This window comes from Canis lupus, chromosome 14 (assembly GCF_011100685.1).
Source record: "Canis lupus familiaris isolate Mischka breed German Shepherd chromosome 14, alternate assembly UU_Cfam_GSD_1.0, whole genome shotgun sequence".
Classification (NCBI taxonomy): Eukaryota; Metazoa; Chordata; class Mammalia; order Carnivora; family Canidae; genus Canis; species Canis lupus.
The window spans coordinates 6,178,864-6,204,012 of NC_049235.1; the positions used below are offsets into that span (position 1 = coordinate 6,178,864).

Genomic DNA, 25,149 nt, shown 5'->3' on the forward strand with positions numbered 1-25,149 from the left:
CCGTGGGCCCCCGCCCCGCGCCCCCCCGCCCCGCGACCCCCCGTGGGCCCCCGCCCCGCGCCCCCCCGCCCCGCGCCCCCCCCGTGGGCCCCCGCCCCGCCCCGCCCCGCCCCGCAGGGGCCGCGACGCACCCCGGGGGCCCAGCGCCGGCCCCGCCTCCGCGCGGCTGCGGGCGGGGCGAGGGCGTGGCCGCGGCCCCGGGGGACGGGCGCGGCCGCCACAGCCGGGAGGGCGGGCCTTCTCCCCGAGTGACGGGACGGCGACCCAACCGGCGCCGGGGCGCGGGGCCGGCCTTCCTGCAGCCTCTTCCGCTCGCGGCTGCGGCGCCTGGACGGTTGCGGTGGGTCTGGGCGCTGGGAAGTCGTCCAAGATGATTAAAAAATTCGACAAGAAGGACGAGGAGTCTGGTACGCGCTGGGCTGCCGACGCCCACCCTCGGCCGCGGGGCCCCTTCCCCGCCCGCCGCCACCTGCTCCCGGGGGCCGCGGACCCGCAGGCGTGGGCGCCCGGTGCGCCAGGGGGCCGGAGCTGGAGCCCGCCCCTCCCTCTCTCCCTCCCTCCCTCCCTCCCTCCGCCGGCCCCGCTCGGCTCCGCTCGGCCCCGCTCGGCCCCGCTCGGCTCCGCTCGGCTGCAGCCCGGGGCCTGCCCCTAGCCCCTCCCCCGGCCTCGGAGCCTCCCCTCGGGTCGCGCGCCCCGCGCCCGCCCCCGCCCCCGCGCCCGCCCCCGGGCGCAGCCCCTCGGAGCCGCCTCCGCCTCCGCCTCCGCCTCCGCCTCCGCCGCGCCGCGGGGGGGGGCGGGGGGTGCTCCAGGCCGAGGAGGCGGGCCCGCGGCGCGGCGAGGGGCGGGTGCACGCGCGCTGGGGGCGCCGGAGGTGGTCCGCCGGGACCGAGTGTGCGCGTGTGTGTGCGCGTGGGTGTGCGCGTGTGTGTGCGCGCGCGCGCGTGTATGAACCTGGAAGCGCCTTGGCCCTTCCAGCCTGCCCGAGGACCTTAGCTGTGTCCGCCTCCCAGGGGATTACGACTGGCCCACGGTACGGAGGATGCTCGAGTGGCGTTCTCGAGACCCAACTTTGATCCAGAGCGAGTGGGGAAGATGCCAAGCCACCTAAAAACACCCCCCCCCCGCCCAACCCCCCAACTCCCAAAGCACAAGCCCTCAGTGTTTGGTTCGGCTCTCCCATGGTGTGGTGGACGTTTGGGTTTAGTAAATCTCCATGGCCCCTTCCAGCTTGACAGCATTCTTGGCTATAAACTCTTTTCTGCCTCGAAGTAATTGTTGGAAACATGGAAGATAGCGCTTGTCTTTCAGGGAAATCCAAAAGGGTCCTACCACAGTCTCATTAATCTTAGCTGTGTGAACATAACATAGGCTCGCAACAGTCCCATAAAAAGAGGACAAGGAAAGAAGACACTCTTTTTGGGCAGGGATCGTGCAAAAGAGAAGTGCAAGATCCTCAGTAACTAGCAACGACAGCTAGTACCAGAATCCATATGATTTTATTCAGTTCATATGTGTATTAGTAACGCTTGTCACTGTGCTATCCAAGTGGTCGCTTCATCTAGGTGAGATATCCCAAGCATTCAGTACCCTTCTGTAGACAGTAAGTTTGTCTTGGACAGCTATTGAAGACATTTTTTGTTTATGATATAGGTAGTGGCTCCAATCCTTTTCGGCATCTGGAGAAGAGTGCTGTCTTACAGGAGGTATGACTTGGAAGTATATTGTGTTCTTTCTTTCTATTCCATTTTGGAATGGTGGGCAGAGAGCCTCCGGAATATGATGACCCGAAATAAGAATTGAAGGATGTAATAATTGTGTTCGGAAAATACAGACCTGAGGGAAGAGGAAGAGGGGTTAACTTACCATAGGAGGGTCTAGAGCTTACAGAAACGCAAAACTGTGTAGACACTCTGCCACATGTTGATAATTTTAAGTAAAATGCCAAAGAGATGTTTAGCACAAGGTTACTGAAGGAAGTTAAAGATATTAAGCTAATTATATTCAGATGATATAGATAAATATTACGATTCTTAACACACATAACGCCCATAAAGTTGAAGTACTAGATGTAAGGGAAGGAGTTAGTATAGACGGAATATAAAGACCAAAGTGTATCGTATACTGTGATAAATTGAAAACTGTAAGCAACTAACATTATGTGGATGTTGTGATCAAAATATGTAATAGTCTATTTGATTAAAGTTGATCTTTTGTAATATGATAGAAATGACAGAAAACATGCTGTTTAAAAATGTTTTTCGTTCCCACAGGCTCGCATATTCAATGAAACACCCATCAATCCAAGAAGATGTTTGCATATTCTTACAAAGATTCTTTACTTACTGAACCAAGTAAGCTATTTTGATTTTCCTCAGATTTGTTTCCTGGAAAAGAAATACATAACATTCAGTGAAGTACTTTTTGGAAAGTATAGTTAATTTCTTAAAATTCACTCAATTTAAAAGTATATAGTGTTTGATTAAGGTGATGATATGTAAAACTTCTTGAGGACAAGGATTATGACATATATTTCTGTTTTATTCATGAGGTACTAGACCAGCTAAGCACATAATAGATTATCAACATTGATTTGAATTTAACAAGTATTAATGTTAAAACATGTTTAGATTTGTTCAGCGGTCTTTATGTCCCTCCAAAAATACAGTACAAAATCTTGGACAAATCCCAGATATTTTACTTTTTTTTTAAGGGGGAGGAGTATAATAGTGATGTTTTTCAAGCTTTGATTTTAATGCTTAGGTTTTATATTTATTATTCCTACTGTACCAAGCCAGGTGATATGATTCTGAGCTTAACCATTTTGGGCCTTAATGTCCTAGAAAAGGACTATAGAAAATATATTGAGGATTATGATAATACCTGTTTTATAGAGTTGTAATGATTCCACAAGATAATGAACGTAAAGCTCTGAGAATAATCCTGGATGTACACATTCAGGAGTAGTTTTCATTCAGTCATTCGGCAGATATTTATAATACACCTACTGATTCTTTTTTAAAAAGATTTTATTTATTTATTCAAGACAGACACAGAGAGAGAGAGAGAGAGAGAGAGAGGCAGAGAGAGACGCAGAGACACAGGCAGAGGGAGAAGCAGGCTCCGTGCAGGGAGACCGACATGGGACTCAATCCCGGGTCTCCAGGATCATACCCCTGGCTGAGGCGGTGCCAAACTGCTGGGCCATCGGGGCTGCCCACACCTATTGATTCTAATGCACTGTTTTAGGCACTGGGGATATAGCAGACAAAAATCACCAAAACTATTTGCCCTGATGAAACATAGATTCTGCTTGTTATTACTGTTATTTTATTTTTCTTGTGTTTTTGATTGTTTTGTTTCAGACTAAAAAAATTTCATGGAATGTCTAGGACCTTAAAAAATATGAATTTGTTTTTTAGATTCACACACACATGTACACACAAATACACATACATATATACTTCAGGTGGTTAATATATGGTGTTAAGAAGACTGTGGTTCCTACTTGAATTTCATGAGAATATCTTATTTTTACTTTATTTTGCAAATGGAGTCTGAGCAACAAGTTAATTTTTTTTTTTTTAAGATTTTATTTATTTATTCATGAGAGACAGAGAGAGAGAGAGGCAGAGACACAGGCAGAGGGAGAAGCAGCCTCCATGCAGGAAGCCCGACATGGGACTCGATCCTGGGTCTCCAGGATCACACCCTGGACTGAAGGCATCGATAAACTGCTGAGCCACCTGGGCTGCTCAACAAGTTACTCTTACATAAAATATATTCTTGTACAAACATCATATCCTTCTGTGGTACCATATTAGAAACATTTAAGGCAAAGTCAGTTTGATTTAATTTTTCGTAGCACACAATGTGTCCAAGTTGGCTAAATCCATTACACAAGCCTAGTTTTGAGTAGTTGAAGGTGTGCTGAATAGCCTATACTTTTGTATCGACTAGTACTTCTTTGATGAGCAGCTCATGTTGAAACATTTCATTATCTTGATAAGGAAATTACGAGTATAATCTGATAAATAAACACAGTCAGCTACATAAACAGGTTTGGGAACCTTAGTTTTACCTTTGGCCTAATTCTTGGTATTGCTTTATGGAAAAATACTTTTACATTTCTGTCACAGCAACCTACTCGTATATTCTGAATTTCAAGTCTAAAAGTCGGAACTTAGGGTTTACTGCTGTGACTAAAAGGCGCATGGACTTCTGTCTATTCACTAAGTATTTATGAGAGAAGTCTCTTGCGGATGAGCATGTTGAGCACTCTGATTTAAGTAATTGTGAATTCTTATATTTTGTCTTTCATCTTCAGCTTTTAAAGCTGTTCATCAAAAAAAATTTTTTTAAAGATTATATTTATTTATTCATGATAGACATAGAGAGAAAGAGAGAGGCAGAGACACAGGCAGAGGGAGAAGCAGGCTCCATGCCGGGAGCCTGATGTGGGACTCGATCCCGGGACTCCAGGATCGCGCCCTGGGCCAAAGGCAGGTGCTAAACCGCTGAGCCACCCGGGGATCCCCAAAATTTGTTTATTCTTATACCCATGACAGATAGATTGAAAACTAGTTATATTCCATGTGAGATCTGAAGCCCTGAAAAGTGATTGAGCCTAATGCATTATGAAGATTGCTTTTAATGAAATTAAATATTGAAATGTTTTGTTTTGAAATATTTGAAAATATTTGAAATTTGAAATATTAAATGGCCTCAGGTGGTCTGTAATCTGGAATTTTTTGACTGTGAGTGAAATAGGTTATCTAACATCTTGCTACTTAAAAAAATGGCATTCCGAGACCAGCAGCATTTGTATCACCGGGAGCGAGTTAGAAATGCAAAATTTTAGGCTTCACCCAGAGCTACTGAAGCAAGATTCTGTACTTTGGCAAGATCCTCAGGTGATTTATTTAAATATATTAAAGTTCTGATCCAAGGTATCTTCCAAAGCCTTGCTTTTATATAACTAATCTGGTTCGTGCCCTTTCAGTTGGTCCCTTTGTTTTTGTTTTTTGGATTTGTAATATATAGTTCTTCACAACGTAATATTTGTTGTACTACAGTATGTCAGGCTTTGTGCTGGGCATTAGATTATAGGAATATAAAAGGTGTGATCTCTGCTTGTATGCAGTGTAGTAATAACATGCCATTCTGATTAGGAACTCAACTTGCTACTACTTTCTACCTCTTTGTAAATTGTGGTTCTCTACCTGCTAAAAGGTTAGAGACTACTATTCCAGAGCTTTTTATAACATGGTGTGTGATACTGAATTATTTCAAATAAGGAGTGGACAAAATGGCCATGCAGGTTTATAAATTAAAAACCAGAAAAATAGCTTAGAGGCAGAATGTTTACAAAGAATTTTCTTGTCAAGTTCTAAAAGATTTTTGCAGAAATAAAGAGAAAGTCCTTAATATACTTTTGTTTTTTTTTTTTTTTAAGTTTAAGAAATTGTTTAAATTTTCCCTAGGGGGAACACTTTGGAACTATGGAAGCCACAGAAGCCTTCTTTGCAATGACTAGATTGTTTCAATCTAATGATGTAAGTATATTTTATTCTTTTAGACTGGAAAAGCTCCTTTTATTATTTTACCTTGGGGAACTTAAGAATGTTCCAAATTAGAAAAGGTTGCTTGAAATATTTAAAATTATATAAACATTATTTGTCTTCATAAAATTTTTTTTAAAATTTTTATTTATTTATGATAGTCACAGAGAGAGAGAGAGAGAGAGAGAGAGGCAGAGACACAGGCAGAGGGAGAAGCAGGCTCCATGCACCGGGAGCCCGATGTGGGATTCGATCCCGGGTCTCCAGGATCGCGCCCTGGGCCAAAGGCAGGCGCTAAACCGCTGCGCCACCCAGGGATCCCTGTCTTCATAAAATTTTTAAGTGTTCATTAAAGTCTGTATGAATATGAAAGATTGACAGATAACAGCACAAAGCTGTTCCTTCACAGATCTCATGCAGTCATAAAAGCTGTTCATATCCAGCTTGTGGCATGCCATTGTGAAAGTGGACTGGTGTGGAAGTCAGTGGACGTAGCTACCACATCTCTAAGTTCCTAGTCAAGTTTCTGGTGGGCCTGGGGTTGCTGTTAGCAGGGCTGGCTGGTGAGAAGAACAGTCAGATGCAGAGTGGGAAAGAGGACATGGAGTAGGAAAAAAGAAGAGTAAGGACAAACTAAAGCTGCCAGCACCTCTGCATTTATTTCTCACTGCCTTAAGACACCCTGACTTTCAGAACATAATGGCTGCTGCTTTACTTCTGTTTTCTCTCTTTTTTTTTTTTTTCTCTCTTTTTTAATTTAATTTATTTCTTCATGAGAGAGACAGAGAGAGGCAGGGACATAGGCAGAGGGAGAAGCAGGCTCCCTGCAGGGATCCCTTGTGGGACTTGCTCCCAGGCCCCCAGGATCACAACCTGACCCAAAGGCAGATACTCAACTACTGAGCTACCCAGGCACCCTACTTCTGTTTTCTAAATGCGGTGCGTTTCTCTTTTGCCCAGCTCTAGCTCAGAACCTACAGGGAAGGGAGTTCTGGGAGATAGACTTCTCAGCTTTCTGTTGACATAAATTGTCCAAATCTTGCAGTATTTTTGGTATGTACCACATATCTTCACAGGCCACGTTTTGTGCCCAACCCCCAGGAACTTCTAGGATTTGTGTGTAGTTATATGTTTGGATAATGATAAGCTTCCGGGGTCGATCTCAGGAACTCTGCAATCTCTCGTAGGGCAACTGTCTTGGTGAGGCTATAACACATTCTTGAGGCAAAGGGAGACTGATTTCCTTAGAGAATGAAGAGCTGCTTCTACTTTCAGAGGAGGCTTGGGGAATTTAGAGGGTTTAAGGTACTCAGTTTCATCAGAATCTGCCTGTATATCCCCATCCCAATTTTCAGGGTCCCAGTCCTTCCCAATCCCAAGGTCTCCCTTTAATCCAAGATGCTCCACAGGGTGTCTATGGAATTTTCATTGTCTTTCAGCCACATGGAGGGTTTGCTTTTCAGAATTCACAGCCTTGCGTCCACATGACACAGGCTTTTTATTATGGTGTTATGGAAGACTTCTAGTCCGTTACCCAGACATTGAGCTGTAAATTTAAAACTCCGTATTCATTTCTTTTACTAAGTTCTCCAGTGTTCTTAGTAGCAACTACCCCATTATATCACATTTTTACAAAATATTCTATGGCAGCAACTACTGGGTTACCCAAACCTTGTCTTTTATAGGTCCCTAATGATGCTTCTTTGCAGGTGATGATTTAAGTATTTTGCTTCTGCATGCCATGGACTACGAGTTTCTTCTTTACCACTAGAAACAGGGTCATTAATGCCTTTGATCAAATCAGAGAAGCAATTTCAGATTTCTGTTGTTAAGGTCCTGTTTCCCTTTAATCACTTCCTGTACCAGAAATTCAGAGTTCAATCAGGAAGGCAGAACCACTGTGATTATTATAGGTTTATGTATTAGAAGAGTGAGACTAGAAAGCCAGGCATTTCAGGCTGCTGGAGTAGGGAGAAGGACTATTATAAAAGTTATGGAAGGCTGTCGCCTCTTTGTGGTTCTGTGGCTCTGTGAGTTTGCGGGCCAAAGTGCTGTTGCTCAGAGGGCTGGCGGCTGGAAAGAAGAGCTGGCCAATGGAACAGGGAAGAGGATGCAGAGCAGGGAAGAATCAGAATGAGGACAAACTAGAAGCCTCTAGCACAGGGGTTGTCTTAAGAAAATAATGCATGCAATAGTCTTCCAGAAAATGGATTGGGGAAATGTAGGTTGTTGGACAGTACGAATGACCCCTTGGAGTTAGTGGTCATGAATTGAAGGTATTACCTGGTAGCAGAGTGAATGTTTTTCTCCTGCTACAGGCTTCAGGTTGCGGTGTGGAATGGTTAGAGATTAGATTTAATCAGGGTTAGGGTTTTGCCAGGTTAGTAAGCAGAGGGAAAAGCAAGGAAGTTGAGTGACTGAAATATTAACTATGGAATCTGGTTAGGAGGCAAGTAAGGACGGGGACTGTTTGGGACAGTAAAAAGTTGATCGAATTGATGGATTGTAGATCCTGATGGCCTGAAAGGGCTGCTGGAGTTGGGAGTGGTGGCTAGAGAGAGAAATACCTGGAAGTGGAAAAATGAAAATAATGATACTGTTAATTGTTGGGGATGATAGTAGAAGTGGGTGATTGCAGAAGGAAGGAGAACAGGACCATTGGAGAAGAGGCCAATTCTACCCAGTGGTTAGAGTTTTAGAAATATGGTCTGGATGAATATTGAAGTCACCCATAATTATTACTGGGATAATATTGAAGATAGCGATGGTGAACAAGGTACTAATTTTTTTTTTTTTTTTTTTTTAAGGGAAGTAACCAGAGGTCTAGATATATAGCCAGGAGTGGTGGCAGGTGATGCAACCTCAAGGCATAAGCTTTAAAGGCAGAAATTTTTAGGGGTGAACAAGGTACAGTGAGAAAGGCAGTATAGAGATTTTGAACAGGTAGTGAGCTTCCCCACATTCAGGTCTAGTGGATGAGGGTTGAAGGAGAGACACAGCCACCAATGGGAGGGCTGTGAGGGGGTGGTTCTCAGGGAGGAGCCAGGTTTCAATTAGAGACAAGATGGGGACTTTAGGAGAAGAGTTAAGGATATAAGAGATTTTGCTGATGAAAGTGCCAGAAAACATGGTGGAGGGTTGGGGAATTGATAAGGATGGAAAATAGATTAAGTGCTGTTCCCAGCTGTATGGCAAAAAGTGTCCAGGTGATGAATAATGACCACGGTATTTTAGGTTGTTTGTAGTGACAGGAAAATAACCATGTACAGCACACTGTGATTCATTTTGATGATCACTTAGGCAGAATATGGAATTAAGGGTGTATTTTTTGGGGGGTAAGAAAGGGAGGTGGGGATTTTGCTGGTAGCATGTGGAGCTTCGTCCTTTAGCAGAGGGTAATTACTATCTTGATATTGGTAACCTCCTACAAAGGTTTACATCTATATATATTGCATATATTTGTATCCATAATCTATACTTAGTATAAAAATATTATCACTAAGTGTATTTTTTATATATTTATTTTTTTGTATCACTAAGTGTATTTTTTTGTATCACTAAGTGTATATTTTTATATTTAAAAATGTAAGTGGGGGCACCTGAGTGGCTCAGTTGGTTAAGTGTCTCCTTTCTGCTCAGATCATGATCCCAGGGTCCTAGGATCGAACCCCATGTTGGGCTCCCTGCTGAACAGAGACTCTACTTATCCCTTTCCCTCTGCCCATCCCCACCCTCTACTTGTGCACTCTCTTTCTCTTTCAAATAAATAAATAAAATATTTAAAAATATGTATATAAGTGATTGGGGTACCTGGTTGGCTCAGTTGGCTAAGTGGCTGACTCTTGATTTCAGCTCACGTCATGGTCTCAGGGTCCTGGGATTGAGCCCTGTGTCAGGCTCCATGCTGAGTGCAGATTCTGCTTGAGGATTCTCTCTCCCTCTTCCTCTGCCCCTCCCCCGCATTCTCTCTCTCTTTCTCTCAAGTAAATAAATCTTAAAAATACATATGTGATCATATTATTATTGCAGTTTTCAAAATCAATGTTTTCAAGATTACTCTCTTGCTACACATACTTCCACTTTATTCAGTTTCGCTGCTACATGTATTCCCAGTGTGTTAGTATACAGTATTTCTATTTATTTGTCCATTCTCCCATTGGTAGATATGTGTTGCTTCTACTTCTTTGTCATTACAAATGATGTTATACATAATGCTTATGGACATGTCTTGTGCACATACTAAGAATTTTTCTGGGATAGATACCTACGACTGGAATTTCTAAATAATGCTAGTTATTTGATCTTATCAAGTTGATCTTTAACTGATCTTGTACTAATTTATACAGACATTGCTTCAAATCCTTACTTGTTCCTGATAATTTCTTATTATCAGACCTAAATGTTTGCTATTCAGAAGAATGTGAAATGGCATCTCTTTGTAGTCTTAATTTGCATTTTCATGATCATTGCTGAAATTGAAATTCTTCCTATGTATAGTGGCCATTTACTTTCTTCCTCTGTGAATTGTCTGTTCACATTCTTTGCTTATTTATATTTCTCTTGTTGACTTATAGGAAATTTTTTTTTATTTTAGTATTTACAAAAATAGCTTTACTGAGTGTAACTTATGTATAATAAAATTCACCAATTTTAAGTGTACGATTCAGTGAGTTTTGACCAGTGTATGGAGTCCTAGAACCGTCCCCTCACTCCGGATACAGAAGCCTCTCATCACTCCAGAATATGCCCCTGTATCCCTTAATTGTCTGACTCCTGTCTCAACCCCTAGCACTTAGAAGTCAGTGATCTACTTACTGATACCACAGTTTTGCATTTTCTAGAATTTCACTTAAATTTAATCATATAGTATGTAGGCTATTATGACTTTTATGTCTAGTTTCTTTCTCTGAGCTTATGGCCTTTGAGACTGATCCAAGTTTTTTGTGTGTATCAGTAGTTTCTCACTTTTATTGCTGAGTAGTGTTGCATTGTATGGAGGTAGTCTAGTTTACTTATCCATTCACAAATTAATGGATATTTGAGATGTTTCCAGCTTATGTCCATATTATGGACAAAGCTACTAAAAATATTGAAGTAGAAGTCTTTGTGTGGACCTGCTTTTATCTTCTTTGCTTAATATCTAGGAGTGGCATTGTTGAGTTCACATTTCCTTAATGATGAATGTATTAAGTAAGTATATGCTTATTTGACATCTGTATATCTTCTTTGGTGAAGTATTAGCTCAAATCTTTTACTTTTTAAAAAAAAATCATGCCACTTGTCCTATTGAGTGATAAGTTGTCTTTATATTTTCTAGGTACAAGACCTTTATCAGATAGGTGTTTTATAAAAATTTCCTTCCAGCATGTGGCTTGGATTTTCATTCACTTGTACTGTTGTCTTCTCCATTAAAAAAAAAAAAAAAAAAAGGGCAGCCCCGGTGGCACAGCGGTTTAGTGCTGCCTGCAGCCTGGGGTGTGATCCTGGAGACCCCGGATCGAGTCCCATGTCGGGCTTCCTGCATGGAGCCTGCTTCTCCCTCTGCCTGTGTCTCTGCCTCTCTCTTGCTCTCTCTGAATGAATAAATAAATAAATCTTAAAAAAAAGTATAATTTTCATAGAATAAAGTCCTTTTTAGGGTATAGTTTTATGATTTTTGACAAATGCATATAGTAGTTATTATCACCGTTGCAATCAAGATTTAGAATGTTTCCATCACTCCAAAGAATTCCCTCCTGCCTCTACATATGATCTAACTATCCTCAGCCCCAGGCAGCCACTAATCTCTTCTTTCTGCATAGTTTTGCTTGTCTGGGAGGTCATAAAAATGATATCATACCATATAAACTCTTTTGAGTCACTTTTGTCTATGTTATTGTTTACATGAGGGGTTTGCTTCTTTTTATTTCATTGTAGTATTCTATTTTATGGACGCACCTCAGTTTGTCTGTTTGCTGTAAGACTTGTGTGCTGAAAGTTACAATACTGCTGACAGAAATTAAAGAGACCTGAATAAGGGGAGATAACCATGTTTGTGGAGCAGAAAACACAATATTACAATGTTAATTCTCCTCAAATTGATCTTCAGATTCAACGTAATCTGAAGGATATTTGGTTTGTTACCAGGGTTTGATGGCTATGAATAAAGTGGCTAAAAACATTCGTGTCCAAATTTTTATTTTTTATTTATTTTTTATTTTTTTGTGTCCAAATTTTTAAACATAAGTTTTTATTTCTCTTGGGTCAGTTCTTAGGAGTGAGATTGCTGCTGGGTGGTATGATAAGGTGTACACATATTTAACTCTGTAAGAAGCTGCCAATCCCTCTTCGATTTCCACCATCATTGCTGTTTGAAAGTTCTAGTGACTGCATTCTGGCTAGCTCTTGGTATTGTCTTTTTTTTGCCTTTTTAAATTTGTTTCTTTTTATTTATTTAAAAAAGATTTTATTTATTTATTTGACAGAGCACAAGCACACAAGCAGGGGGAGTGGCAGGCAGAGGGAAAGGGAGAAGCAGGCTCCCTACTGAGCAGGAAGCTCGACATGGGGTTGGATCCCAGGACCCCGGGATCATGACTGGAGCTGAAGGCAGATAGATGTGTAACCGACTGAGCCACCCAGGCGCCCTAAATTTGTTTCTTTTTAATTTTAGCCATTGACTAGCTATATAGTGGTATCTCTTTGTAGTTTTAATTTGAATTTTCCTAATGGCTAATAATCTCAAACATCTTTTTGTGTGCTTTTTTTGCTTTGTATATATCTTTCATGCTAAAGGATCTGTTTATATCTTTTTGCCCATTTTTAATAATTTGGTTGTATATTTTCATAAGTTTTGAAAAGTCTTTGTGTATTCTGGATACAAGTCCTTTATCAGATATATTTCCTAAATATTTTCTTCCCATCTTTGGCTTGTTTTTTCATTTTTTAGTCTTTCAGAGAACAGAAGTTTTAAATTTTGAGGAAGTCCAGTTTATCAATTTTTTTTTCTATTGTGGATTATGCTTCTGATGTGTATTATAGAAATCTTTGCCTAACCCAGCATCACAAAGATTTTCTCCTATGCCTTTTTTCTAGGCATTTTGATCCATTTTGAATTAATTTTTGCATACGGTACAGGGTAAGGATTGGATTCCGCTTTCTCCTTTCACCATTTTCTCCTTTTTCTCCTACTTTGTTTTCTCAACAAATGGTACTGAAAAAAAAAAAAAAGAAAAAAAAAACGGTACTGAATAGTTGCATGTCAGTATGGATGGAGGAGGGAGGAGGTTATTGAGTTACATTGGTACACTGGAACATTCTGTTTTGTTTCATTGATCTATATCTTTATTCTTCTTCCAATATTACACTATCTTGATGACTATACCTTTGTAGTAAGTTTTAAATCTGGTAGTGCATGTGTTTCTTTGTTTTTTCCCCCTTTTTGGAAAAAGTTTGGGTATACTGGGTTCTTTGCTTTTCCATATGAATTTTAGAATCAGCTTCCAATTCTATATTTTAAAATCTGTTGAAATTTTGATGGGGATTACATTGAATCTGAAGATCGGTTTGAGAATTAACATTGTAACATTGTGTTTTTTGCTCCACAAATATGGTTCTCTCCCCTTATTCAGGTCCTTTTAATTTCTGTCAGCAGTATTTGTAGCTTTCAGCACACAAGTCTTATACATATTTTGTGAATTTATCCCTAAAGTAGTTACGATTTTTTAAAATACTATTGTATTTATATTGTTTGTAAGTAGTTTCTAGAAATTAAATTGATGTTTTGCATATTGACCTGTTTCCTGTGATTTTATTAAATTCATTTATTAGTGCTAGGAGTATTTTGGAAGATACTTTAATTTACTTTTTCCTTTTCAATCTGTATGCCTTTTATTTGTTTATCTTTCCTTACTGTCTTCTTGCACTGTTGTACACTATAAATAGAAGTGATGGTAGAGGACATCCAGGTTTTGTTCTTGACTTATGGGGAAGGTATTTAGTCTTTCACCAGTAAGTATGGTGTTAGCTCATAAGTTTTTCATAAATGGCCTTTATCAGGTTGAGGAAGTTCCATTCTATTCCTAGTTTGCTGAGATTTTGTGTGTGTGTGTATGTGTGTGTGTGAATGGGTAGTGAATTGTGTCAAATAATTTTTCTATATCCATTGGATTATAATGGCTTTTCTTTTTCAGTATGTTAATATGATGAGGTTCATTTCTTTTTCTGGAAAATATAAAGTCTTTCATTATTGTTTGTTAAAATTTCTTAAGGATTTTTGAGTTTGTGGTCATGAAATATATTGATCTGTAGTTTTTTCTTATGAGATTTTTCTCTGGATTTTGTATTTGAGTAATGTTGGCCTTGTGGAACAAATTGAGAAGTGTTTCTTCCTTTCTTCCTCTTCTGCTTTCTGGAAGAGTTTTTGTAGAATCATTATTAATTTTTCTTGAAGTGTTTGATGGAGTTCAGTATTGAAGCTGTTTCTTTTTTTTTTTTTTCTTGAGAGGGAGGGGAGGGATGGAGGGAGAGGGCAAAAGAGAATCTCAAGCAGGCTCCACATACAGCACCTGAGGAGCCAATAAAGGGCTCCATTTCACAACCCTGAGATCATGACCTGAGCCAACGTCAAGAGTCAGACACTTGACCAACTGAGCCACCCAGGCACCCCAAAACTGTCTTCTGTAAGGGAAGGTTTTTGAAAATTGACTCCATTAAAAAGAAATGGATATGGTACTAGTCAGATTATTTAGCTTCTTCAGTGACCTCTGGTAGTTTGTGTCTTTCAAGAAATTTGTCCATTTCATGGAAGTTGTTGAACTTTGTTTCCCTAAAAACTGTTCATGATATTCTTTTATTTTTTTTAGTGTTTGTAGGATCTGTAGTACTGTCCCTTTTTTCATTCTGATACTGGTAAATTGTATGTTTTCTCTTTTATTCCTGGGAAGTTTATCTGGAGCTTTATAAACTTTATTGATCTCTTCACATAACCAGCTTTTTGTTTCATTGATTTTTCTCTATTAATTGCTTTTCTCTTCCAAACTGCAAAAAAAATTGAATACTGAAAAATCAAGCCATAGAAGAGGGAAAGAAAGAAAGAAAGATCAATCAAGAAGGACAAAAATAAATCATGTAAGATGGTAGATATAGACCCAAATATATTATTATCTACATTAAATGTAAGCGAAGAACAGAAAGAATGTTTATAAAAATTTACTATATACATATGTGTGTGTGTGTATATCTATCTATCTATCTATCTATCTATCTATCTATCTATCTATCTATCTGTTCTGTTCTGTTCTGTTCTGTTCTGTTTCTAGCCACGATGCAGTTAAGGGATCAGGTTTACCCTGCTACTGGAGACACCTAGAAAACCACACAAAATATATTACACAGTAGTTTTCAGACATTAGATTAACAAGTTTCCCAGGATTGTGATCTCAAGAAAAAAGAAAAACAAAGTGAGCTCTAGGATTGCATTAGCTTATTGCCCAGAGTCTGATTACAGGTATCAGGTCAGGAAGGGCACACTGAAAAGGAGCCTAGTTATCTCTCTGAGTTGAGAAAACAGAATACCAGGAAGCCAACCAAGAAAGCCGAATTTGTAGGGCAGAGTACTAGAGAGGGAAGAGGTCAGGGGAGAGGGAGAGAAGAAAGGAAGGAGGGCAGTTTCAGAAATTTGCTAAGGGGTTCTCCTTAAATCTTTGGATAAGAATTGATCTGTGCACGCATAAAAGGAAACTACCCAATGCCAAAGAAAGAATCACCAGAACACAGGGCTGAGAATAGTTCCTATTCTTTACGCTTTTAAGCTTAAAAAGGCTTAAAAGCAAGCCTCAAAAGTAAAAATCTGAGTCCAGGTAACTTGTTGGTGATGAATTTGTTACAATTCATAATATCTGAAGAGTAGAGTACAATACCATGTAAAAGAATACAACAAAATCAAGCACCTAACAACATAAACTTAACAATGTAAACCATCCAATAAAAAATTATCAAGTAAGCAAAGAAGCCGGAAAATGTTATACATAACCAGAAGAAAAATGGATCAATAAACCCAAACCCAGAAATGATAGGATGATGGAAGAAGCAGATAGTGACATAATAGCGATTATATATAGAGCCTATATGCCTAAGGATATAATAGAAAGACATAAGAATGAGGAGCAAAATGCAAGGCATCCAGAGAGACCCAAATGCACGTTCTAGAAGTTAAGGGGAAAAAAATTTATGTGAACTTGCATATATAAAATGAAAAATAGACCTCATGGGGTTAAGCTGATTAGAGACAGGGAAAAAATCAGTAACCTTGAAGACAGAAACTATCCAGAATAAAGTCAAGAGAGAAAAAAAGACTGTATAAAAATGAACAGAACATTACTGGGATAATAGCTTGGAAATTCTTTTAGTTGTTTCCCTAGAAATCGCAACATGATTATTTGCCTTTCAGAATTTAGTACTCATCTTTATCTTGTACCTGTTTGTGGAAGATTTGAGAACCTTAGGACACTTTTAATCTTTATGTATATGAATATATAAACATATATGTGTACATATGCATACACACAAGCACACATACATATGTATATCATAACACATCCTTTCTTGTGGGTTGTTTTGGTTGTTGTTCATTGAGATTTATCCATGTCCTTAGCACTTTTTAAAGAAAGCCTTTATTTTTATTTTTATTTTTTTTAAAGATTGTATTTATTTATTCATGAGAGACACACAGAGAAAGAGAGAGGCAGAGACACAGGCAGAGGGAGAAGCAGGCTCCATGCAGGGAGCCTGACATGGGACTCGATCCTGGGTCTCCAGGATCAGGCCCTGCGCTGAAGGCGGTGCTAAACCACTGAGCCACCGTGGCTGCCTGAAAGCCTTTATTTTTTAAGAGAAATTTTAGGTTCACAGCAAAATTAAAAGGAAGGTACAGAGATTTTCTGGGTACTCCCTGCACATACAGACACCCCCATTAGCAACCTCCTTTACCAGAGTGATGAATTTGTTAGAATTCATAAACCTACATTGACATGTCCATAATCAAAGTCCATAGTTTATGTTAATATTCACTCTTGGTGTTAGACATAATGTGGATTTGGACAAATATATAATGACATGCATCCATCATTAAATATTACACAGAGTATTTTCACTGACCAAAAAAGTCTTCTGTGTTCCATCTATTCATTCCTCATCTAACCCCCAAACCCTGGGAACCACAGATGCTCTTACTGTCTTCATAGCATTGCCTTTTCTAGAATGTCATGTAGCTGGAATTATATAGCATGTATCTTTTTCAGATCAGTTTCTTTCACTTAGTAATATGCATTTAGTTTCTTCCATGTCTTTTCACGGCTTGATAGTTCATTTTCTTTTTAGTGCTGAGTAGTACTCTTTTGTCTGGATGTACCACAGTTTTTTTTTTTTTTTTTTTTTTTTAATTTTTATTTATTTACTCATGATAGTCCCAGAGAGAGAGAGAGAGACAGAGACACAGGCAGAGGGAGAAGCAGGCTCCATGCACCGGGAGCCTGATATGGGATTCGATCCCGGGTCTCCAGGATCGTGCCCTGGGCCAAAGGCAGGCGCCAAACCGCTGCGCCACCCAGGGATCCCTGGATGTACCACAGTTTATCTATTCACCTACTAAAGGATATCTTGATTGCTTCCAAGTTTTGGCAATTATGAATAAAGCTGCTATAGAGCACCCAGCTGGCTCAATCTGTAGAGTGTACAACTCTTGATCTTGGGATTGTAAATTTGAGCCCTATGTTGGGTGAAGAGATTACTTTAAACATTTTTTTTAATTAAAAATAAAATTTAAAAAATGCTATAAATGTCTGTATGCAGGTTTTTATGTGAGACATAAGTTTTCAACTCCTTTAGGTAAATACCAAGGAACATGATTGCTGAATTGTATGGGAAGAGTATATTTAGTTTTGTAAGAAATCACCAAACCATCTTTCCAGTTCGCTGTACCATTTTTATTCCCACCAACAATGATTGAGAGTTCCTGATGCCCCACATCCTCGTCAGCATTTGGTGTTGTCAGTGTTCTGGATTTTGGCCATTCTCATGGGAATGTAGTGGTATCTTGTTTTAATTTGCCTTTCCCAAATGACATATGATGTGGAGCATCTGTAATATATAAACAACTCTAACACTTCAATACTTAAGACTTTCATATATAGTCATTTGTTCATGTTTAAGTGAAGTGTCTTACAGTAGTCTTTGGCTCATTTTTAATCAAGTTGTTTTTCTTATTTTTTACTTTTAAGAGGTTTTTGTATATTTTTGGTGACAATCCTGTATCAGTTATGTATTCTACAAACATTTTCTCCCAGTCTGTGGCTTGTCTACTCATCCTCTTGACATTGTCTTTTGCAGAGCAGAAGTTTTTTTTTTTTTTTTTTTTTAAGATTTTATTTATTTATTTATGACAGAGAGAAAGAGAGAGAGGCAAGACACAGGCAGAGAAAGAAGCAGGCCCCACGCAGGGAGCCCGACATGGGACTCGATCCCAGGTCTCCAGGACCAGGCCCTGGGCCGAAAGTGGTGCTAAACTGCTGGGCTACCGGGGCTGCCCAGAAGTTTTTATTTTAATAAAGGCTTCTCTCTCTCTCTCTCTCTCTCTCTCTCATAAAAGCGGGGGTGGAGAGGATGCCTCTTCGCTCAGTCGACTAGGTGTCCAACTCTTGATTTTGACTCAGGTCATGATCTCAAGGTTGTGAGATCTAGCCCTACATCAAGCTCCATGCTGGGCGTAGAGCCTGCTTAAAATTCTTCCTCTCCCTCTGCTCCTCCTTGCTTCAACCTATATTTAAAAAGGCTGGTTTATTCATTATTTCTTTTATGATTGTACCTCTTTTGAGGTTTATCTAAAAAGTCATCATCATACCCAAGGTCATCTGGGTTTTCTCCCATGTTTTCTTCTCAGAGCTTTACAATTCTGCATTTTATACTTAGGCCTGTGATGTGTTTTGGGTTAATTTCTGTTGAGAGTGTAAGGTCTGTGTCTAGATTTTTTTTTTTTTTTTGCATGTGGATATCTAGTTGTTCCAGTATCATTTGATAAAGAGACTATCTCTGCTCCATTGTACTGCCTTTGTTCCTTTGTCAAAGATCAATTGACTGTATTTATATGGGTATATTTCTCAGCGTCTATTCTCTTCCATTCATCTGTTTGTCTCTTCTGCAGCTAAGACATCATACTGTCTTACTAACTGTTCACCACTTTTCTTTCACTCTCCATTTCTTGGTATATTTCTGAGTTATCTAGAATTATTTCCTCTGAGCCTGAAGAACATACCTTTTAGAATCTTGTCCTTCCTAAACTTTGGATACTTGTAGGGCCTATGGGCCTGTACTTCTGTGGCTATGAGGTGTTTGCTTTTCTACTTTGGCGTCTATGAATTTCACTTCATTTTACCGTTGGCTACATAGTTAAACTTTTTGCTCCTATTTTATTCAGCATTTCTGTGTTTATTTAGGCAGTATATTTCAGTGGTTACCTGCATATCTTTGCCAACACTTTGTATTATCACTCTTAATTTTAGCCATTTTGGTGGATGTGAGGTAATATCTGAAATATGGTTTTATGTATTGCTCTGATGACTAATGTTGAGGGTCCCACACCCATTTTTTGTGCTTTAGCTGAATTTTTTGTGTCTCCAATTTTTTTCTGGTTTGTGGTAGATTTTTATTTTGGGGGTGGGTGAGGCAAATTTTCTTCAGCTCTGAAGTTTTGGTTCTTTTTGTTTTCTTCTCCTGGTAGCTTCATATGGCTCTTATCTGCCCCATTCATCTGACCTGGACTGGCTTTCTCTTTCTTGGGGTGATTTTTTTCTCTGTTCAGTCACCATGAGAATCCTCACTGTTTTCTTCTCTTCCCTTAATGGGCTCAATAGTCTCCACCGAGTTCTTTCACAGTTTGGAGTCTGTAGCTGGACTGATGTATTTGAGTTTCACTATGTATAAGAAATGTGAAGTTGCTGGTAGGGAATGAGGCTGGGCAGGCCAGAGGAACCAGTGCCCATAGTGTATGAATAAACCAGAGACCAAGTGAGTAGGAGCATAGATAAAACTTTACTAGTATTAAGTGAACAGTTACGTTGGACCCAGATATCCAAATAAAAATCTTGATAATTGAAAATGGAAGTTGGTTATACAATCACACACACTTTAAGGAAAAGCATCTGTATATGCTGGACTGAGGATGATACAGAGTCTGCATGTCTCTCCATCCATATACTTAAAGAATTTTAAAGATACACTTTCTAGGATAAGCTTTTAATACTTGGAGAAACCTGTCTTTGGATTCACATTGTCAAAGTTTAGATCTCTGTATAAATATCATTTTTTAGGGCAGCCCAGTGGCGCAGCGGTTTAGCGCCGCCTGCAGCCCAGGGCGTGATCCTGGAGACCCTGGATCGAGTCCCATGTCTCTCTGCATGGAGCCTGCTTCTCCCTCTGCCTGTGTCTCTGCCTCTCTCTCTCTCTCTCTCTCTCTCTCTGCATCTCTATGAATTAATAAATAAATAAAATCTTTTTTAAAAATATCATTTTTTAATTTTTAATTTACATTTAAATTTTTTAACCTAGATGTTTTTCACTGTGTCAGTGCATCATTTACCTGTTTAGGAAACAGTAGTGTTCTGAATGTTTTCTCATCCAGATATTTTTAAAAGGATTTTTTTGGTAGATGAGAATCTTATTAAGAATGACCTAAATGGGGGGGTGGGAGTGAATGGGTGACGGGCACTGGGGGTTATTCTGTATGTTAGTAAATTGAACACCAATAAAAAAAAAAAATTAAAAAAAAAAAAAAAAGAATGACCTAAATGTGGGCAGCCCAGGTGGCTCGGCGGTTTAACGCCACCTTCGGCCCAGGGCATGATCCTGGAGACACAGGATCAAGTCCCACATCAGACTCCCTGCATGGAGCCTGCTTCTCTCTCTGCCTGTGTCTCTGCCTCTCTCTCTTTCTCTCTCTCTCTCTCTGTCTCTCATGAATAAAAAAAAGAAAGAAAAGAAAAGAAAAGAAAAGAAAAGAAAAAAGAATGACCTAAATGTATCTACTTGAGTCTCTCACTTTATTTTTTTATTTTTTTTTTAAATGTATTTTTTTAAGATTATATTTATTTATTCATGAGAGACACAGAGAGAAAGAGAGGCAGAGACACAGGCAGAGGGAGAACCAGGCTCCATGCAGGGAGCCTGATGTGGGACTCAATCCCCAGACCCCGGGATCACACCCTGAGCCGAGGGCAGGCACTTAACCGCTGAGCCACCCAGGCGTCCCGAGTCTCTCACTTTAACTGTTTAAGAACCATTTCCTTGTAGTAATCTGCTGCCTTTTATAAATAATTTTTCAGCAAACACTGAGAAGAATGTGCTACCTTACCATCAAAGAAATGGCTACAATCTCTGAGGATGTGATAATTGTCACAAGCAGGTATGTGAATGGTCAGAGTCTTGCATGGGGTACTTATGTATTTAATAGAATAATTGTTGTTCCTTTTCTATTAACTTTACTTTTTGACTATAAGAAAGCAAATAGGAATTTAAAAAAATCTTAAAGCATTCTTTCCTAAAATGTGGTTTGTCATCATGTGAAAACCATGCCCATCTGATAAAGCAGTCAAAAGGTTGATGCTAATAGATTTGCTGATACGTTTTAAATGTTCATAATAATATGTAAACAGAACCAAAATGTAAATGACACATTAACATAAAATATTTACAATACTTTATACAATGAGTATAAATGAGTATACAATAAGTATTTCAAAGGCTAGTACATATATTATGTAAAGAACTCTTCTACTTCAAAAAAATTCCAGTAATAATTCATAAAATAACCAATATAAAGGATCTGATTATTCTTTTTTTTATTTTTAAAATTTTTTTTCGGATCTGATTATTCTTAGTCATTCTCACTAGTAAGCAAAAAACATGTAAATTAAAAACGCAAATGAGTTGTAAGATTTTTACTCATCAAATTGGCAAAAGAGAAAGAAAAAAAAGCAGTAGGTGCTTGCACAAGAAACCGACATTCTTGTATATATAGGAACAGAATAATAAATTGATCAGTTTTTTTAAAAAGCAGTTTGACAGCATTTAGATGTTGAATATTTGAAAAGTTTTATCCCTTTGACTCCGTAATACCACATCAATGGAACTATGCTCAGAAGATAATCAGAGATAGCACAGGAAGACTTACATATAATGTTCATTGGGCAGCCCCGGGATCGAGTCCCACGTCGGGCTCCCTGCATGGAGCCTGCTTCTCCCTCTGCCTGTGTCTCTGCCTCTCTCTCTCTCTCTCTCTCTCTGTGTGTCTCATGAATAAATAAATAAAATATTTTTTAAAAAATTTAAAAAAATGTTCATTGAAACACTGTTTACACTAGTAGAAAGGGTAAAATGATTTAAATGTCTGCCATTGTTAAATATAATTTAAATAACCATGTTTTAATCAGATTATGGGATTATTTTAATTTTTTGAATATGAAAAAGTCCTCAAAAAGTACTGAATGAGAGTTGGATTTAAGTCTGTGTGTTTTATATATAGTCTCTCTTTTAAAAATATTTTATGTACATATATAAAAAATATATGGATGGAAATATGTTGATATATTACCAGTAGGTCATCTCTGGGTGTTTGGGATTGTGGCTATTTATTTTCTTAAAATTTTGAAAATTTCCAAGTGTTTCAGACTTTTATTAAGTACATATATATAACAAATATAATATTTGTATATTATATAAAATTATATATATGTTTATATAATATATAATATTTGTTAAATACGTATATATAATAAATGTTATTTAAAGAAGAACTGCCTTCCTAATTATTAATTATAATTCATTTAAGTAATTTGGCTTTTGTATAACAGCATAAATTTTGGAGGAGGGTGCTTGTTTTTAACCAGCAGTTGTATTAGATCTAGTTTCAATTAGTTAAAGCTTTCAGCTGAAAATAACGGAGAGCCAGATGTGTTGGTTTCAGTAGTGTAACAGTGTGAGGGCTGGTGACTCTTGAATCTCACATTATTGTAAAATAGATGCCTGAATTACTGGCAGTGCCCCAGTCAAGGTGGGAGGGGTACCGGGAAGGGGGCCAGGGAGGACCAGCACCATCTGCCTCTTTCATCAGGTATGCAGTAGCTTTTCCCAAGGCAATTTGTAGATTTCATTTGCCACAGCTGTGTTACACGACTATCTTTAGGCCCAGGAAAGTGATTATTTAGCTTTTAAAGGCCAAGGATTAGGGGCAGGCAAGGGAGAAGGAATTGAAAATGGGTATTGGATTAGTTAGCTAACACTATCTATCTGCCACGAGTAACAAACTGAAAATCTTCACTTAGATTGACATACTCACTAAATTTTGGAAAAATTAAAAATAGTTCAGGGTTTTTTGTTTGTTTAGCTGTTAGTACTTCCCTCTGAATCCTGTTAGGCTGCCATGAAGTGTGGCTTGCTTCTAGCTCATTTTAAGTTGATTAGTAGATGTAGTAAGCAGAATAATGGTCCTCCAAAGATCTCCCTAGCCTAATTCCCAGGACCTGAGAATATGTTAGGAATATTACACCGCCAAGGGGAAGTAAAGTTGCCAATCACAAGTAGGGAGAATAGAGTGATTATTCAGATAGGCCCGATAAAGATAAAGGTCCTTAAAAGCTTAGAAGAGAGAAGCAGAAGGGTTGCTCAGTCAAGACATGTGACAATGGAAACAGGTCACAGATGCAGTGTTGCTGGATTCAGAGATGGGGGAGGGGGGCTGTAAGCCAAGGAATGTGGGTGGCCTCTAGCAGTTAGAAAAGGCAAGGAAATGTATTCACCCCTATAGCTTCCAGAAAGGAATGTAACCCTGCTGACATCTTGATGTTATCCCAGTGAGATGTGTGTTGCATTTCTAACTTACAGAACTGCAAGATAAAGAAATGAATGTGGTCTTAAGTCTCTAAATTTGTGGTAATTTGTTACAGCGGCAATAGAAAACGAATTGATTTTGTAACCTATAAGTGTATCAAATCAACACTTTGCATGCTTTAAAATTATACAGTGTTCTATGCCAACTATATCTCAGAGTTGGGGGAAAACTACTGAGATTTTGGTACCTGGAAGTGGGTGCTGCTGTAACGAATACCTGAAAATGTGAAAATGGCTTTGGAATTGAGCAGTGAGTAGGTGCTGGAAAAATTTGGGGGAACATGACAGAAAAGAATCTCCATTACCTTGAACAAAGCATTAGTGGAAACCTGGATGCTGATGACCTTGGTAGACTCAGAAAGAAGCGAGGAGCAGGGTAAACATTTCTCACTGTAGAGAACGCTCAGATCATGTGAACATACTGGTAGAAATATGGACACTAAAGGTGCTGCTGGGGAGGTCTCAAGAGGAAATAAGGAAGGTGACAGCAACTGGAGGGAAGGGGACCTTTATCCTGTATTGGCAAAAACCTTAGTAAGATTGTGTCCTGCAGTTATATAGAAATAGGACTTGTGAGCTTGGATGTTTAACTGAGATTTCCAGAGTGTCAAGGTGTGGCCTAGTTTCTTTTGACCACTTAGAGTAAAATTTGAGAGTAGAGAAATAAATTGAGGAGATGCCTGTTAAAGAACCAGGAGTTCTTTACAAATATCAAATCATTATGTTGTGTACCTGAAACTGATACATTATATGTCAATTATACCCCCCCTCCAAAAAAAAAAAAATCAAGAGTTCTTGATTTGGGAAATATTCAGCCTACCCAAATGACAAAGTGTGCTAAGATCAAGAGATTCAGGGGTGCTTGGGTGACTCAGTGGTCAAAAGCGTCTTCCTTCGACTCAGATCATGATCCCAGGGCCCTGGGATGGAGTCCTGCATCAGGCTCCCCACAGGGAGCCTGCTTCTCCCTCTGCCTCTCTCTGTGTGTCTCTCACGAATAAATAAATAAAATCTAAAAAAAAAAAAAAAAAAATCAGTAGCAAAGTGTGCTCTAGAGGAAAAGTCAAAAGAGTTACTCTGCAGGCTTTTACCAACACCTCAGAAAGATGAAAAGGTAAGAGAGTCTTCACTCATACACAACACTCTGAAGAGATCAAGGATGGGTGTGACTCAGATTCCCTCAGCATCTAAGCAGAAGCCGGAAAGAGATGGGACTGTTTAGACAAGATCTGTGGCAGAGTCTCCTGTCTAAGGGAGTGAGCCCCTAGACTTACGTGGTAGTCCCACAGGCTCTTGAGAATCTTTCAGCAGCAGCACCACTGCCAGCCTGGACTGACGGGGACAAAGAGCAGATAAAGTGAAAGAAGGTTGTCAGAATCCGATTCTACAACAGGATACTGGCCAAGAACACTCTTGAGCTTTAAACACATGCCTCCCTGACAGAAAAGGAGGATGGCGCTGAGGGCAGGAGTGCAGGCCCATAGTGTGGATTTGAGAACAAATGAGAAATCTGCTGGCACCTGAAACCTTTTCCAGTTTGCTTGGCTGGATTTCAGAATTGGTTGGGATCAGTGACCTGGTTTCATTCTATTTTTTTTTTTTTTTAAGATTTTATTTATTCATTCATGAGAGAGACACACAGAGAGAGGCAGAGACACAGGCAGAGGGAGACGCA

The 25,149-nt window shown here is 39.4% G+C and overlaps 1 protein-coding gene across 2 annotated transcripts in view; it reads left to right on the top strand.

The window, feature by feature from the left end:
- The first annotated feature begins 272 nt into the window (after positions 1-272).
- Positions 273-25,149, top strand: part of COPG2 (COPI coat complex subunit gamma 2) — a 114,761-nt gene continuing 89,884 nt past the window's right edge. Inside the window, exons 1-5 of one of the 2 annotated variants that reach the window (XM_038556493.1) lie at positions 273-407; positions 1,651-1,703; positions 2,271-2,351; positions 5,481-5,552; positions 20,912-20,991. In XM_038556493.1, the coding sequence (XP_038412421.1) occupies positions 371-407; positions 1,651-1,703; positions 2,271-2,351; positions 5,481-5,552; positions 20,912-20,991 (323 nt within the window). In that variant the 5' untranslated portion in view covers positions 273-370. Of the gene's footprint in view, positions 408-1,650; positions 1,704-1,931; positions 2,141-2,270; positions 2,352-5,480; positions 5,553-20,911; positions 20,992-25,149 lie in introns of those variants that run through there. The other variant, XM_038556494.1, reaches the window with a different exon arrangement.